Genomic DNA, 17,189 nt, shown 5'->3' with positions numbered 1-17,189 from the left:
ACATGATTTATTATACTGTTATAGTTAAAATTCAGGAAAAGTTCCCTGCTTGTCTTCTAAACCTCACTCTAATTTTTTCTAACATTTTGAATCAAGATCAGTAATTGCATAGTTCTAACAAGAGCCTTGAGAATGGGATAAAATGGACACTTTGTGTTGAGCGTGGCAATACTTTAGCTCCACTGATGGAACATAGAGATTCTTTGTCTTTAAAAGAACTCTCCAAAAATTATACTAAAACCCGTTTATCACTTTTGCAGACATTTTTAAATTCAATGCAGTGAAATAGTGTGTTAATGAAAGACTGTAATAGAGTAGAAGTCAGTGAAGTGATGAAAACATTTTCTGAAACTTGACATGATCATTTACTGGTAAAATCACTCTCTAGTATTTGTTCTTTTCTGTATGCCCTTGTAGATGAAATACAAAACAAGTACTTAATAAAATATATCACCAAATCAGTGACTACAGTAATTTAAGCTTGCTTTATGTGGCCCTCATGTGGTTACAGTAAGTGGATTATAAAATGGGAATCATATCCATAAACAGTTTCCAGATTTTGAAAGACCATTGATATGAATGATAAAGGAGTACTTTCCCTTATTTATAGCTTTAGTATTCAGCATATAGTCAAATTTTAAGTTGTAAAGTTTATCAAAATTTTTCTTGGAAAAAATGAAATGCTAATATTTCCTGGGTAGTGTTACTGTTGCTTGTGTTAAGGCTTATGTTAGTTAAAGAAAAAGCCCTTCTACTCTGAATTCCTTAAAGATGAAATCATTACACATGGTCTGTTTGAAAACTACCATATGGTATTTCTTTGCAGTTGAGAGTTTAATTTTTGAAGTTTATTTTTAAATGTGACAAAATTTCTCACAATTTCCATCCTTCAAAAATTTATCTGTCTGTATAAGTTAAATGAGATGTTAATAATTCTCCTCTGAGACAGCGTCAGTTTCTTATCTCTGTGATAATAAATTGTAGTTTCTGCTCAATTTGTTTACAATTACAAGAAATCAAAATGAAGCAACAGCATACAAATTGATAAAATTTTTACTCTCCCCAAAGCTTTATGAAGATGTGTAATAGATTAAATTTTGTGTGGTATAGTGTATTAGTGTTCTGTATGAAACAGGGTACCTCCTTCCTTCTCTCTCCACCCTCAAAGTACATGCAGTCTTTATTATCAACTCTGATTTTGACATATTATTTTCAGTTATTGACGAGTAAAATAATAAGCCTGTACAATTATCTCATTTTTGCCCTTTTAATTCTTGCTCTGAAGTCAGTAAAACTTCTAATAATAATCTTTTATCATTAGTACTGCTAGTACATTAAAACTACTACTGCTACAACTACTACTTGCTCAGTAGTCTCAAGTATTAAAAAAAGAATTAATCTAATCTTATTTGGACACACATACTGAAAGTACCCTTTACAAAATTCTTCCAACTATCCTGCTATTTTGTTGTCTCCACCTTTAAGGCTTTTGCCTAGCTCTCAAAGTTCTCCATAGTCTCAACCATAAACTGACAAAAGTTTATTTACCAACTCTAACCTACCATACCCACTGTAAAGATTTATCCATCTAATCTCTAGATTTGGGCTTTCAGTTACATGGTTCCCCACCTCTGAACTCCTTTTCACTTAAAACCAGATATTTTAGCACTGAATTCTTTTGCAAAATGTTTCACTTTTCTTTCTAATTGTGTGCTCATTTGCTAAGGAAATACACCATGGCTTACCCTTCTTTGAATCATCTATAACCTGATTAACTTAGTAATTGATTGATTGGAACTAAGAGAAAATCCTAGTTTTGCTCTCACAAGCTCAATGGAAAATATGTTTCTTGTCTAAGAATGTTGAGGGTCCCTTTCCTGTACCAGTGACATTGTAAAGTGCCTGCTAATCCTTATAACTACATCTCTGTATTTGTTCTTTTCTTTCTTATTTAATTAATCAATACACAGATTCATGTGATCCAGTCATGTCTTTTAGAAAGATTGTGGTTCATATTTTTTGCTTTACCAGTTAGGGCCAAATGGATACAGACGTGTCATTTAATGTCATCCATTCCTTCTTTTGTGTTGTCAAAAAACATTTGGTAGTAGAAATTCCCTTCTGCGATGAATTTCCTAGCAAACAGTGAGCTGCCAAAAATGTTAAAAATGGAGAATGAACAAATAAACAGAATATTACCCAGGAAATTTCCTGTTGAATCCTCAGACAGAACATCTTTCTTTACTAACTGTCCATTTAAAAGACCTTTGAGAATATCTAGGATATCCCCAGTATGCCAACACCCAATTTATGGGACCTTTTTGTTAATTTAATGGGACAATAACATTTAAATACCATATGGTAGGGATACTTCATGTTCTGCTGAAAAGCACTCAGCCTGAAATGAAGCAATAATTATAGCAATAAAATACTAAAAGTAAAATAAGCATAATTCATAATCTTAGATCTGGATAGCTCTCTATCCCATCATCACAGCTAAATCTAAGAGTTCTATTTAGGACCACAATGTTAGGAGGGATGGGGATGTTTATTATAATTATCGTTCAAATTAGATGAAAACTGTCATTTTATTTCACTTGAGGAGTGATGCTTTACTTACCCAGTGCCCTTTGATTTGGTCTGTATTGGCACCTTAATATGTCAGCACATAACTTTCCCATAAAAGCTTTTCCTTTTAAATTTCCCTTGCAAACATTTAAATATGTACATATGTATGTTAATATAGATCCTAGGTTTTGGCCAAGGTAATTAAACCTGATAACATTTATTCTATACTTTTATGCTTTGAGAAATGGTCTGTCATCTTTTCATGTGCTTAATTATGTGTATTATGAAGGCTGTGGGGTTTTTTTTGTTTTTTGGGTTTTTTTTTTTTTTTTGAGACGGAGTCTCTCACTGTTTCCCGGGCTGGAGTACAGTGGCGAAATCTCAGCTTACTGCAACCTCCACCTCCCAGATTCAAGCAGTTCTCCTGCCTCAGCCTCCCGAGTAGCTGGGATTACAGGCGCCTGCCACCATGCCCAGCTAATTTTTGTGTTTTTAGTAGAGACAGGGTTTCACCATATTGGTCAGGTTGGTCTCAAACTCCTGACCTCAGGTGATCCGCCTGCCTCAGCCTCCCAAAGTGCTGGGATTACAGGCGTGAGCCACAGTGCCTGGCCGGCTGTGAGCTTTTAAAGCATTTCTCTTTCTGTGATGCACCACTGTCCTGAAAAGTGTGCTTCTGTGGTTATAACTGACTTTGCAATAGTAATAATTTTGGAAATATTAAAACCTGAATTTTCAAATTTTGAATTTTTTTCTTTTATAGTAGAAATCCTGTTGTCTGACGTGGTCTAGACCAAAAGTTTCGTAGATAACAAAAAGTCAGTAAACTCAGGAAATCATTTTAAAAGAATGCCTACCTGCCTTATTTTAATATACAACCCATGTATATTAAAAACCATTTGCCAGTCTTTTGATATTAGGCCAGTGCTTTTTTTTCTTAGGTTATGAGTCCATTGATTGGCTTCGGACTACTTTTTTGGCATGAACCACAACCAAAATACAGTGTCTTCAATGAAAATAACACTTAGAAAAGCAGTCTTAATTGAGAATACATCTAGATTTTTATTTTTATTATTTAATCTTTTAAAACTGTCACACATACCTAATATGAGTGAGGTTTTTTTTCTTTTAGAAACTTACCTTTAGTTAGTTGGCATTGACTTAGTTTCATTGAAATAGCTTTCACATTCATATTTTGTCAGTTTATGTAATATTATGTAATTACATTAATAAGCATGGGTTTACATCACATACAACCAGTGGTTTGCTAAGCAAAGAAGCTATATTCCCTCTTCATACACATACAACAAATGCACATGTGGGCATATTAGAAAATAGCTTTCTCATTCTTGTCACTTCTATAGGGGGAAAAAAGAAAAATCTGTAAGAGTCAGTTCAGAGAGATTCTATTGTACACTGTGTTTACCACATTTTAAAACTTAGGCACATTTGTCCATACATAGATACTGCAAATAAAATGCAAAAAAAAAAAGACGAGTTGAGAAATCTACCTTATAAAATAAGGCCACTTGAAAAGCTGTACCCATTGCCATTCATATAAATGATTGTTTAAGACTGTTTTGTCAGAAAATGAGAGAAAGTTTTGGCTTTTTCCACTAGTAATTAAATATGAGAGGGGAAAAGGAAATATGAGGTGCAGCCAACTTGGAAAGCTATTTGATGATAACTACCTGCTAAAGTTGAATGTATTTGTAAGCTGTGATCCAGCAATTCCATGCCTAGGTATGTACCTAGCAGGTGTGTGGGTGTGTATGTGATCGTATGTGGGTATCTATATTCACTAAAAGACATGTGCAGGACGGCTTACAGCAGCATTCTTGGTGACGACCAAAAATTGGAAACAACCTAAATGTCTGTCAGGAGTAGAATGAATATATATGTTGTTGTGTACTGAATTAATTGAAGACTGTATAAGGTGTTAAGAAAAAACAATTACAACAACATGCAACAAATGGTGGTAAATCTCACAAAACCTAATGATGAGTAAAAGAAGTCAGACCAAGAAAATACGTAACATATGAAAATGGACATCATTTTTATGATGTTCAAAAATAGGCAGAAGTAAGCAATAACATTTGAAGTCAGAATAGTGGGTACCTTTTGTGAGAGAGTAAGGAAGTATGAGTAGAAGGGAGCGCAAGACAACTTTTGGAGTCTTGGAAATACTCTGTTTCTTGATTTAGGTGCCATTCTTTTTTAGTGTATTCTCTTTGAATTGTACATTTTAAGATTTGTGTATTTTTATTATATATGGTATACTTCAAAAATTTTATCCAAAAAAAGTGACTATCTCATGTAAGTAATATTAACCAGATGAGCTAGATAGTAAAGACACAGAAAAATGAGCTGAGCTCCATAAAAGGATTTGAGAAGGGCTTAACTAAGGAATCTATCAAAAAGGAAAATAAGACTTAACAACTTAAATTGTGCCATCTGTAGCTAATTTAGTTAGGATAACTAGTTTCAGCCCAATTTGTTGTATTTTACATACTTACTACTTGGATTGTGTAACCACTAAGAATTATTGAATAAGCATATAATTATAAACCATAAATCATTTTATCCCAATCCCTTGAAAACTAATCTGGATCACCCTCCTCATTTTTAAGTCAGTTTTTTGTTTGTTTGTTTGTTTTCTTAAATGTCAGGTTCTGTTCAGGATAAAATACTGGTTAAAAATTAGGTAAAACTTTGGTTCATTGGACAGGAATATACTTCATTAACTGACCAGTTCTTATTTAATATTTTTATCCATATTTTCTACCTCTTTTGTTTCCTTCATTTGAAAGAAAAAATCATGAAAATATTTTGGAATGTATTTACTCAATTTATATAATAGCCAACAAAACAAATACATGTTAGAATAAGATCAAAAGAATGGAGGTTTTAAACCATCCTCTCATGGGACTTGCTGAATTTTCAAGACAAATTCGTACTATTTCGGTAGTGGTTAAAATATATGCTAGCCCAACACTTTATTTTGCAGAAGGCAATAGAGAAGAAATACTTGATCAGTTGCCATAATTAATAATCTAATTCATCATGGGGAGTGAAACACAGTTGCATAAACCCTTGCTAAATGTGATTTCTCTCTTCAATTAAATTGTAATTGTCTCCCTTGTATAATAAATACAGATGAAAAGTATTGATTTGGCAAGAGAACAGTATGCTTCTAAATTGTTTAATCATTAAGATAATCATTTTGAAAAACATCTGTGTTCGTTTATATGTAACTATGATATTTCAACATTTAGAGACCCAATAATTTCTACAAGGAAGAAGAATATTTGAAGTAATGTGTTTTGGCACAGAATAGTAGTATTGTCCAATACATATTCTACTTTCTTTGAAATAAATTTTTGCCTACATATTGAAAATAAATTCCTGAAATTGGTTAAACCTGTTTGGTTTAACCTCATTGGTTCCCTAATAAGATATGAACTATAAAACCTAGAAGAAAAATTCCAATGAATGAGTTCAGTTCTTTTTTTATTGTTGGCTTTTGTTGTTGTTTTGAGACAGGGTCTCTGTCACCCAGGCTGGAGTGCAGAGGTGCAAACGTGGCACATTGTAGCCTCCACCTCCTGTGCTCAAGCAATCCTCCCACGTCAGCCTGCCATTTCAGCCTCCCAAGTAATAGCTGGGGCTACAAGTGTGCATCACTATGCCTGGCCAATTTTTATATGCTTTGTAGAGACAAAGTTTCACTGTATTTGCCAGGCTGGTCTTGAACTCCTGGGCTCAAGCGATAGCCTTCTGTCTCAGCCTCCCAAAGTGCTGGGATTACAGGCATGAGCCATGGCACCCAGTCAAGTTCAGTTCTTAAGGATCAGAATTATATGTGTACTTTGCCAGCCTCCCACTGACTTCTGTCACCGGCTGTACTCTGTGCCACACTCTGTGCCAGTGCAATGTAACAGTGGCTGAGTATGAAGAATGAGCAGTGGGTGAGGGATAGCATTCTCACAACATAGTGCCATGACTGAGATTTCTGAGTCTTGACCTCCCTCTGCAATGGTAAAGTAATTGAAATGGAGAGCCATGATGGTAAGTAACCTGGTCCTTGTTACTGTGGAATTGTGACTATTGAGGAAATAGAGAACAGGAAGAACCAAATGCCTCTTCTTTCAACCCAGCTTTAATCGTCAACCGTGGCCAGCTTGGGGAGAGAAAACTGGAAAACTAAGCCAAATTACAAAAGGTACAAATAGGAAGTAGTCACTGGGTTGGAATCCTAAAGGTAGAAGGAATAAGCAATATGGAAGATGGCCATGTTACTAAATTTACATAACTTTATATTAGCTTCTCTGTATGTTGTTTTGAAAATAAAAATACTCGGCTTGCATGCGTGTGTGTTTGTAAGCACCCCAGTAGTAATTATCGTCAGTTGAAATGACTACTGAAGTAGTCAGACAACCTGATTAGTGACCTAGAAACCTCAAGATTTTGCCCACAAAATAAAGAGTATATAAATAATTTAATTTGATTACCATGTAAAAGTGTTGCTGTGATAGATTAATTAGAGGGAAAATGTGTGTGACTCTTTTGTCCATGATTGAGTATGATAAAATTTAAATTCTTCATACTACTTTCATATTACTTAAAAGTGGTGTTATAATTTTCTTTAAAAGATATACATTAAGTACAAATGTCTGCCTTATAATCTGTAGTTAATAGCTTTGAATAAATTCATGGAAATTTAATTTCTTACTAATGATATATCAAGAACAATTAACATTATACTGTTATTCTTTTATTAGGATTTGGAACTTGGAAGGAGTGCAGACAGCTCATTTTGTTCTTCATTCTCCTGGCATGAGTGTGTGCTGGCATCCTGAGGAGACTTTTAAGGTTATTATTTATAATTTAACTCTCTTATCAAATTGAAAAGACATATAGAGATATAAGACATCACATACATAGAGGAGAAAGATCAATGATTTTTCCCATCTCAGAGGTACTAATCAGCACAAAGGCATTTGGATTAGTCTAGAAACCTGTACTGTAGAAGTTTCTCTATAATTGTTAAGGTTTTTATTTGGCAGCCATCATCCATAAATGGCATTTATTCAAACTACACTTTTCCTGACCTTTAGTGGATTTCAGTGTAAAAACTGGTGTTCCAACAATCTAGTAGCAGTAGGCAGGGATTTTTTTTGTTTTGGTTTTTCTTTTGTTTTTCTCTTTGTTTTTTTTAGACAGGGTCTCACTCTGTCACCCAGGTTGGAGTGCAGTGGTGTGATTTTGGCTCATTGCAGCCTCCACCTCCCAGGCTCAAGCGATCCTCTCACCTCAGCCTCCTGAGTAGCTGGGACTACAGGCACATGCCACCACACCTGGCTAATTTTTTTGTATTTTTGGTAGGGCTGAGGTTTTGCCATGTTACCCAGGGTGCTCTCAAACTCCTGAGCTCAGATGGTCCGCTCATCTCAGCCTCACAAAGTGCTGGGACTACAGGCATGAGCCACCATGCCTGGCCCAGTAGGCAGTTTTTTGTTTGTTTGTTTGTTGTTTGTTTTAAGTTACATCATCCACGCTTGTGAGCCCTACTGTGTGAACAAAAAACATTAGTGGCATAAGGGAAATTTGTCTTAGCTACAGTAGTGTTCAATTCCTATTCAAGATAGAGCTTTCTAAAATACTAAAAATACACTACAAGTTCTTATTATCAACTACCCTTAATGCTGATTCATTGGGAAGATAGGAGCCATTAAACAAGAATTCTCCCATTTGCCAGTATCTTCTCTTGGTCATCACTGTAGTTATTGCATGTTTCCCTAGAATCTGAGAAGTTACTATAGTCATCTTTCTTAAAGTTAACTCTTCATCTGTTCTCTAAAGTTCATGGTAGTTCCTTAGGCTCCCACAGTCCTCTAATGTCTTCATCCTTTTTTTTTTTTTTTTTGAGACAGAGCCTGGCTGGAGTGCAATGGCACAATCAACCAACCTTTAATCTGGTAGTTACCAAGCATGGCCCCAAGTTTCATTACCAGTAACTCTAGCATTCGTCATTCACTGCAACCTTCATATCCCGGGCTCAGGTGATCATCCCATCTCAGCCTCCCGAGTAGCTGGGACTACAGGCACGCACCACTACACTCGGCTAATTTTTGTATTTTTTGTAGAAACAGAGTTTCACCATGTTACCCAAGCTGTTTTCAAACTCCTTGTCTCAAGTGATCTGTCCACCTCGGCCTCCCAAATTGCTGGGACTACAGTTGTGAGCCACCCTACCAGCCATCTCCAGGCTTTTTCTCTGTTGATTCTGTTCTGTCCTCAAGTTTGCATGAGAAGATAAGTTTCGTTAATCATAACAAGCACGTAGTGCTTATATATGACAGGCCCATAGTCAGCATTTCATGTATGTTAGCTTATTTATTCCTCATGGTAACATGAGATAGGCACTGTGGTTATCCCCATTTTACAGATAAGGAAACCAAGGGGCAGAGAAATTAAATTATCCAAGGTCACACAGCTAGTAAGTGGAAGAATAGGCATTTGAACTCATGCCTCCCAGCTCCATAGGTCTTGCTCTTAAAAATTCCCTTTTTCCACCTCCCCTTTAAATTTTAAACTGTCTTCATCACACCTTTTATTTCTAAATGTTTGAATCCATCACTTGTACCTTTTAACTTCATTTCTTCTTTTCCCATCCTTTGGTCTAACACCATAGTCTCAGTCAGTCTCCACTACTGTCTCAGAAGGTACCAGGGATATTTTCAACACATCCCATGGCCTTTTCCTTCATTCTTATTCTCCAGCCAGTGTTTTACACTGCTGAACACCTCCTTCTTGAAACTGCTAGTTTGATTTTTAAAGCCGCATTATCTGAGTCCTCTTGAGCAACTTTGCGTGTATATTCCCTTTTTCTTTATACTCTGCCAACTTTTCTTTCACCATATATTTATGAATTGCTTCAACGGTTAACTCTCACTACACTGTACCCTTTATTGTGATAGGGAATAAAAGAATGAATAAAGTCCCTAGTATACTGATGTATAAGGGAGAAAAAACATGTAAATACAGCAACACAAATAAGTTTTAGAATAAAAAAATCTATTAAGTAGAATGATGACATAAAGAAGGATTAACCAAATCTTCTCACAGCTTTCACAGAGGAGATAATCCCCACACTATATGTAAGTGTGTGCTCTGAACCCTGGGATTTCATGGAAATTTGTTTCGGGCCCGTTGAGTCTTTCATCAGTAGAATTATACTCTGCATATGTGCATGAGTGAAATGTTCTAACTTATTAAATTGATAGGTTTATTTCTGAGTCCAGTTCCTAAATTTTGTTTTATGCCTACATTTCTCCCTGAGAGCAGTGAGTCTACTTAAAACACAGTCACAGTTTCTACCAAAATGTTAATATCACCACGTATAACTACAATAAACTGCTTTTTAAAAACTATGACCTGCATGACAAATGAGAACATTTATTACAACTTCTATCCCAAAACTTACATCTTAATGCTTAATTTCTTGCTGTTATTTTTTATCTCTTTCTTCCATATGCTTTAACTTAATTTCTGTTTTTCTCCTACATATCATTAAAATTCCACCTTACCCCATCTCCTTTCTTTTATGATGTTTCCATGACTTCAGAATGTTTGAAAGTCCCTGTTCTAAATCACATAAACTCAGAATCCTAAAATCATCTTTAATTCTTCTTTCCCTATACACAAACTATTCCAGGTCTTTTAATTTTTCCTTCATTTTCACTAACTCTGGCATTCTTCTCTTCATTAAGGTGCATTCTCCCCCTTTCTTTTCTCATGCCTAACTTGCCAAGCCTTAGCTTGTTTCTAAAGTCTTTGGCTCTTTACTCTTTGATTCTTCTTGCTTACTAGACTAAGAGTCTTAGAATATCAGTTTCATCCTATCACTGCTAAACTCAGAAACCTAGAATACAGAGAAGTGGTTAAGAGTGTGGATTCTTGAATTAACTGCCTGGAGTCAGATCCCAGTTTCACCACTTACTAGCTATGTGATCTCTGACAAGTTACTTAAACTTTCTCTGTCTTCACTTCATCTTATAAAATGGATACATAAGATTAAATGTGCTAACGTGTAAAATCCTTTAAAAAGCACATAGTAAGCACTCAGTCAATTTTAGCTGCTGGTCATTGTTGATACTATTATTGCAGCGATAACAAGCCTAATGGCTTTCAGTGCTCTGCCATTCATTTTCAGTCGTTTACCATGCTCTACAGTCGTTTCAGTGCTTTGCAAGCCCAGAATTGTTAGCCTCTTATGCTTGGCCTTGATGAAAATAAGGCAGCTAGAGAAGAGAGAGATGAGTTCATGATGACCTATCTCATAGAATTCTAATGAAAATCCCAAGAGATATAAACCATAAAAAAGCCATAAGATCAGGAAAACACAAAACAAGTGGCTAGAATTGAACAGTTAGTAAAATATACAAAAGTCAAGAGACCTCCAAAAACTAAGCTCCCAAATCCAATAAGACTCAATAGGAGCTAGGATTTCAATGTGTACTAATAACAGGACCAAGGATTTAGGATGTCACGGGATCAAAGAATTGGGACTGAGGACATCTCAGTCTCTGACCCTAAGAAAAAAGAGGTTTAAAGAGTAGCTAAATGTGGCCGGGAGCAGTGGCTCATGCCTGTAATCCCAGCACTTTGGGAGGCCGAGACAGGTGGATCACTTGAGCTCAGTAGTTGGAGACCAGCCTAGGCAACACGGTGAAACCTCATCTCTCATCTCTACTAAAAATGCAAACATTAGCCAGGTGTGGTGGTGCTCGACTGTAGTCCCAGCTACTCTGGAGGCTCAGGTGGGAGGATTGCTCATGCCAGGGAGGTCAAGGGTGCAGTGAGCATTTCAGCCTGGGCAACAGAATGAGACTCTGTCTCAAAAAAAAAAAATAGCTAAATGAAATAGGTTTAACAGCCAACATTTGTTGAATGCTTTCTATTTTCCAGGGACTGTACTAAGTACTTGACATGTATTCTCACTTAATCCCCACGAAACACTGCAGAGACGGTAGTAGTAGTGTATTTTGTAGATGAGAAAACCAAAGCACCAAAAGTTCAAGCATTTTGCCCAAGGTCACACAGTGACAGATTTGAACTCAGTCTGGTTCAAATACGACAATGTTCTGTGACACTTAAAGTATTTCCACCTTGGAAATTCACAGTGCATAGTATTGTTTATAGTTCTGAAAATTCCTAAAGGAAAAATTCCCCCTGTAGCAGTTTTAGATTCAGCTACTCCCAAACTTACTTAACTTTTCTACCCTATCTGTTCTTTCACCCAAAAAAAGATTTATTGTCATAATTGAGCACAGTTATACAGACAGTAAATAACAAAAATCTTTTGTTAGAACTGAGTTTTAATTTGACTTTAACCTGTAATAATAGCCAATGTTTTTTGAGTGCCTGCTTTGTGCCAAAACAGTTCTAAGTGCTTTATATTTACTAACTCATAGCGTTCTCCCAGTAGTCCTATGAAGTAGATACTCTTATTAGCCCCTTCTTAGTGATAAGAACCCGAAACACAGAAAGGTAAGCCGTTTGCCCAAGATCTTACAGCTCCTGAAGGCAGAGCTGGGCCCCATCCAGGCAGTCTGGCTATAGAGGCTGCACACCTGCTTACCATGCTTCATTGCCCCTAATACCTTTGGACCAGGCTCAGGTAGACTTAGCCCTTCCATAGTCTATAAGTTATACCTGGAATTCTCAAGATCTTTCAAGTCACTCTTAAAATATCAAATATTTTTACTAGGTCCTGGTAAATTTTCCTCGATCTCTTACCTTTTCTGATCCTTCCCCACTGCATACGATAGCACACTAGACCACTCACCAGTCTTCAGCAGCCTAGCCTTGTAGCAAGGAACATGTGTGCACTGTAGTTAAACAGACCTGGATTCAAATCCAGGCTCCATCATGGGCTAGGGTTGATACCTTGTACAATTTACGTGAATCACTTTGAGCCTCAGTCTCATCTGAAAAATGGGATTAACGATAGTAATTTCCTCATACAGTGGTTTAGGGAATTAAATAAAGCAGACATGTAAAGCTCTTACCCCAGTGTTGTACTTGTTTTTGTTGTGTTTGTCATTGACCTCATTGTACCTACTGTTAGTAGCATTAGTATTATCTTAACATTTGGCTGTTCTTAAAGAATCATTTTTGTTTTCTGTTCGTTTTGTTTTTGAGGCAGGGTCTCACTCTGTGGCCCAGGCTGGATGCAGTGGGACAGTCATAGTTCACTGCAGTTTCTATTTCTCAGGCTCAAGTGATCCTCCTGCCTCAGCCTCCTGAGTATCTGGGACTACAAGTGCTTGCCATCTCGCCTGGCTAATAAGAATAATTTCAAATTCCACTTCTTCTATTAAGAATACTGTAATTCCAAACATTGTCTATATTCTGAAATAATTCCTTTTTGTACTCTAGAGCATTTTGCCTTAAATTATTGTCTGATTTTTTCATAATTCACTTTTCTAGATAGAAAGTTTCTTGAGATCAAGGATTATGTCCTTTATCTTTGACTTCTGTTGGAATTAATACAGTGTTTTATATATACATGTATGTATACAGTAGATCTTCATTATTCACAGATCTTGTATTTTGGTATTTCCCTCCTCACTAAACTTTATTTGTAACCCCAAAATCAATGCTCATAGCACTTCTTTAGTCACAGACATACGCAGGGAGCACAGAACAACAAAAAGTTTGAGTCAGCTTATGTGCACTTGCTCACCTAAAATTGAACAAGGTGAACTCTGGCTTCTTATTTTAGCTTTCATACTGTAAATATGTGTCTTTTCCTCGTCAGTTTAGTGCCACATTTTTAACATTTTTGTACTTTTTGTGGGTAATTTTACTGTGTAAAATTTTACTGTGTAAAACCATCCCCAAGCACAGTAAGGTAGTGCTGGCTAGTGTTCTAAGTGCCAGAAGGCTGTGATGTGCCTTATGAAGAAAATAAATGTGTTAGGTAAGCTTTGTTTAGGCATGAGTTATAGCGCTGTTCATGGTGAGGTCTATATTAATGAATCAGTATATATTAAGTAAGATATCTTTAAAAAGAAGCACAATTTTTAAAAGCTACATATTGATCAGTCATCAAAAAGGCTGGCAGGGAACCTAACTGTGTATTTCCCTAATGGTTCAATATTCACTAATTGAGTGTTTGCAGCAACTTTATAACAACAAACTACCATGAATAATGAAATTGACTATCCGTGTGTGTGTATAACATAGATGCTCAGTAAAAGCCTGTTAGATGAATAATAGAATAAATGATGTTTTATGTGTTTAGGAAAGTACAAAAAGTATGTTCTTAAAGAACAATCACATTTTAGCCGTACAGTAACTTTTTGAATCTGATATAATTATCCTCCATTTTACAGATATGAAAGATAACTCCAGCTCACTCAACAGGTTTAAATGGTACAGCTCAGGAGTTTTGATGCCAAATCCCACATTCTTGCCAATCTACCACTACTACTTTACACCCTCAAGGATTTTTCAACTTAATAGAACCAGAATTAAAAGAACACTGCTTAAAAGTAAGAACTTTACAGAGATGTAGAGAGTGGAAAAGCATTTTATTCAGGCATCAACTACTCATACTCATAGCAATCTCATAACCTTATCTCCCACAAATGGGTATACCAATGCCATGATTCCTTGAGATTAAGAAAAATTTTTTCACATTTTATTATTTTGTAAAATTGGAATTTATGTTATAATTAATTCGTGCATTTGATAAAGTATTTCACACATAAAACTTATCAATGTATTAAACATCTTAAGTCAATGGTATCTTAGAATAAAGGAAATAGTGAAGTAATAGCTACTATTTTTTGAGTGGGTGGCTACTATTTGTCAAGCATTACATTGAGGTACTTTACACACATTACTATTTAATCATCACAATCTGTAGCCATTCTTATCCTCCCATCTCCATTTTAGAAATGAGAAAGCTGCCAGTCACATGGCAGTCACTCAGCTTATAAGTGAAGGAAGCAGCCTGTCTGTGCTCTTTAACTATGCTGCCCTGCCTTCCATTCTAGAAACAAACTTCAGTTGCATAAGTATGTGTAACACATAAATGTCTCTCTTGAGAGATACATACTTAGCTGTTCTTTCTAGACAATGTAACTAACATAACTTAAAAGTAACTTTTCCCAGAAGGAATTGTTAAATTGATCTCTTCTTCTTAGTGACCATACATCATCACTTAAAATTCTACCAAATCTCAAATCTCTTTTTTTTTTTTTTTAAGACGGAATTTCGCTCTTGTTGCCCCGGCTGGAGTGCCGTGGCACGATCTCGGCTCACTGCAACCTCTGCCTTTTGGGTTCAAGCAGTTCTTCTGCCTCAGCCTCCCGAGTAGCTAGGATTACGCACATGCCACCACAACCGGCTAATTTATTTATTTATTTTTAGTAGAGACAGGGTTTCACCATGTTGGCCAGGCTGATCTAGAACTCCTGACCTCAAGTGATCTGCCCGCCTCAGCCTCCCAAAATGCTGGGATTACAAGCGTGAGCCACCACACCCGGCCAAATCTTGAATCGTTTATCTTGCCAGTTTTCTCTAAGGTTTTTTATATTCTCTGGAGATTTTTACATAGCCTCTTAATTCCTTTACGTTTGATCTTCCATTTGTAATATAGGTTGAGGATCCTTATCTGACATTCTTGGAACTAGAAGGTTTCAGATTTTGGAATTTTTTGTATTTTGTAATATTTGCATATACATGAGATATCTTGGGAATGGGACCCAAGTCTAAACATGAAATTCATTTATGTTTCATGTATACCTTATACACATGAACTGAAGATAATTTTATATAACTTTTTTAAATTTGTGCATGAAACAGAGTTTGTGTTAAGTGCTTATATGTGGAATTTTTCACTTGTGGTATCATGTTAGCACTCAAAAAGTTTTAGTTTTTGGAGCATTGCAGATTTTCAGATGAGGAATGCTCAACCTGTGTATTGCAAATGTTTACATTTTACCGTACAACAGTGAATCTCTGCTTACACTTCAGGTATAGTTAGTGAGATAAGTGATTGAGTTTCTTTTTATTTTTCTGTCTTACAGCTAATGGTTGCAGAGAAGAATGGAACAATCCGGTTTTATGATCTTTTGGCCCAACAGGCTATTTTATCTCTTGAATCAGAACAAGTGCCATTAATGTCAGCACACTGGTGCTTAAAAAACACCTTCAAAGTTGGAGCCGTTGCAGGAAATGATTGGTTAATTTGGGATATTACTCGGTCCAGGTACTTTCTTGATATGTTTGTCTGTTACACAAAAAAAAGGCAGTAACTGTTGCTAAATGATCCACTCATCCATCCTGTTATACCTGATACTACACTGTCAAGCGAAAGCAAGTCTCTCCTATAGAAGGCCAGAGCTATGGATTTTTATATAATATAAACTTGCTATGCAGATTTACTCTGGGAGTAACCCAGAAAGGACAGTGCAAAAGAGGAAATCTTGGATCTGTGCAATGTTTACTTATATTGGAAAATAAAAAAAACACCGACCCTGTTGCATGATGGTTCCCTGCAGTGGTTCTAAGTCATGTCTTTATTGTATTTCATCTGTTTTAACTGATTGCTTGTTTAGGATTTATTATAGTTTAAACACATTGGACATTCTGTCCTATAAAGAGAAAATACCGTTTAAACCTTAAGTTCACCCACTTGAGTCTAACACATAATTCATAAAATGCAAAATATTATCTTTTAGTTATCCTCAAAATAAGAGACCTGTTCACATGGATCGAGCCTGCTTATTCAGGTAATGTACCGTTTTTGTTGGAGCTGTGATTTGATCTTTTGACATTGTGCTGTGCCACCACTGGGATACTTTTGTAGTTCTCTTCTTTGCACTGGATTTTTTTTTTCCCTGATTGTTTTATAAGTGGTTATTTTACTTTCCCAACTAAGTCATTGCCTTTGTCTTTTGGTCTAGACAAGGAGTTGATTTGTTTTCCAAATATTTTCTTTACACAGAAAAACCTGTAACCACTCTACCACTACCACCCCAACAATTTGGAATATATTATGCTTCCTGATTGTTCTGTGCTGTTAAGGATGTAAATGTAGGGGAGCCCATGTTCATGTACATAAACTTTATTATTATGTGTTAAATGAAACCATGCTAGATAGTGTATCTCTGCGACATGTTTTTGCTTTTCACTTAAACTAACATACATGTCTACCTTGTTCTTTTTCATAATACTCCATTGTATAGTGTGGTCATTAAGCTATTATTTCTGCTTTTTAAATAACAGCAAAACCAAATAAGAGACTAAAACCCGTGAAATTTTATTATATGCTATATTCCAATATATTGGGGATATAAAATATCCCCAATAAAGTTGTAGAACCTTGGGATACCATTATTGAGAATAAAATACATTCGACTAAATGTAAGAATGCCGTGGATCGTAAGATACATCCTGACTTCAGAGACGTGTGAACAAATATACACCAATGAGCAAGTATCCATCAATTTTAAAATCAATGAGCTATGGTACTTACAAGTCTAGAGGAGGTAGTCTCAGGGCTTGTTTAGCAGCTCATCAATGTCCTCAAGAGCTCAGACCCT

At 35.9% G+C, this 17,189-nt stretch overlaps 1 protein-coding gene across 1 annotated transcript in view; it reads left to right on the top strand.

The window, feature by feature from the left end:
- NUP37 (nucleoporin 37) overlaps nt 1-17,189 on the top strand; it is a 44,789-nt gene that overhangs the window by 25,784 nt on the left and 1,816 nt on the right. Inside the window, exons 6-8 of the mRNA XM_002823652.5 lie at nt 7,350-7,440; nt 15,672-15,853; nt 16,326-16,376. Of these exons, the coding sequence (XP_002823698.1) occupies nt 7,350-7,440; nt 15,672-15,853; nt 16,326-16,376 (324 nt within the window). The remainder of the gene's footprint in view (nt 1-7,349; nt 7,441-15,671; nt 15,854-16,325; nt 16,377-17,189) is intronic.

This window comes from Pongo abelii, chromosome 10 (genome assembly GCF_028885655.2).
Source record: "Pongo abelii isolate AG06213 chromosome 10, NHGRI_mPonAbe1-v2.0_pri, whole genome shotgun sequence".
NCBI classification, from domain to species: domain Eukaryota; kingdom Metazoa; phylum Chordata; class Mammalia; order Primates; family Hominidae; genus Pongo; species Pongo abelii.
The sequence above is the reverse complement of the archived record's forward strand: the minus strand, read 5'-3'. Positions and strand labels throughout refer to the sequence as shown.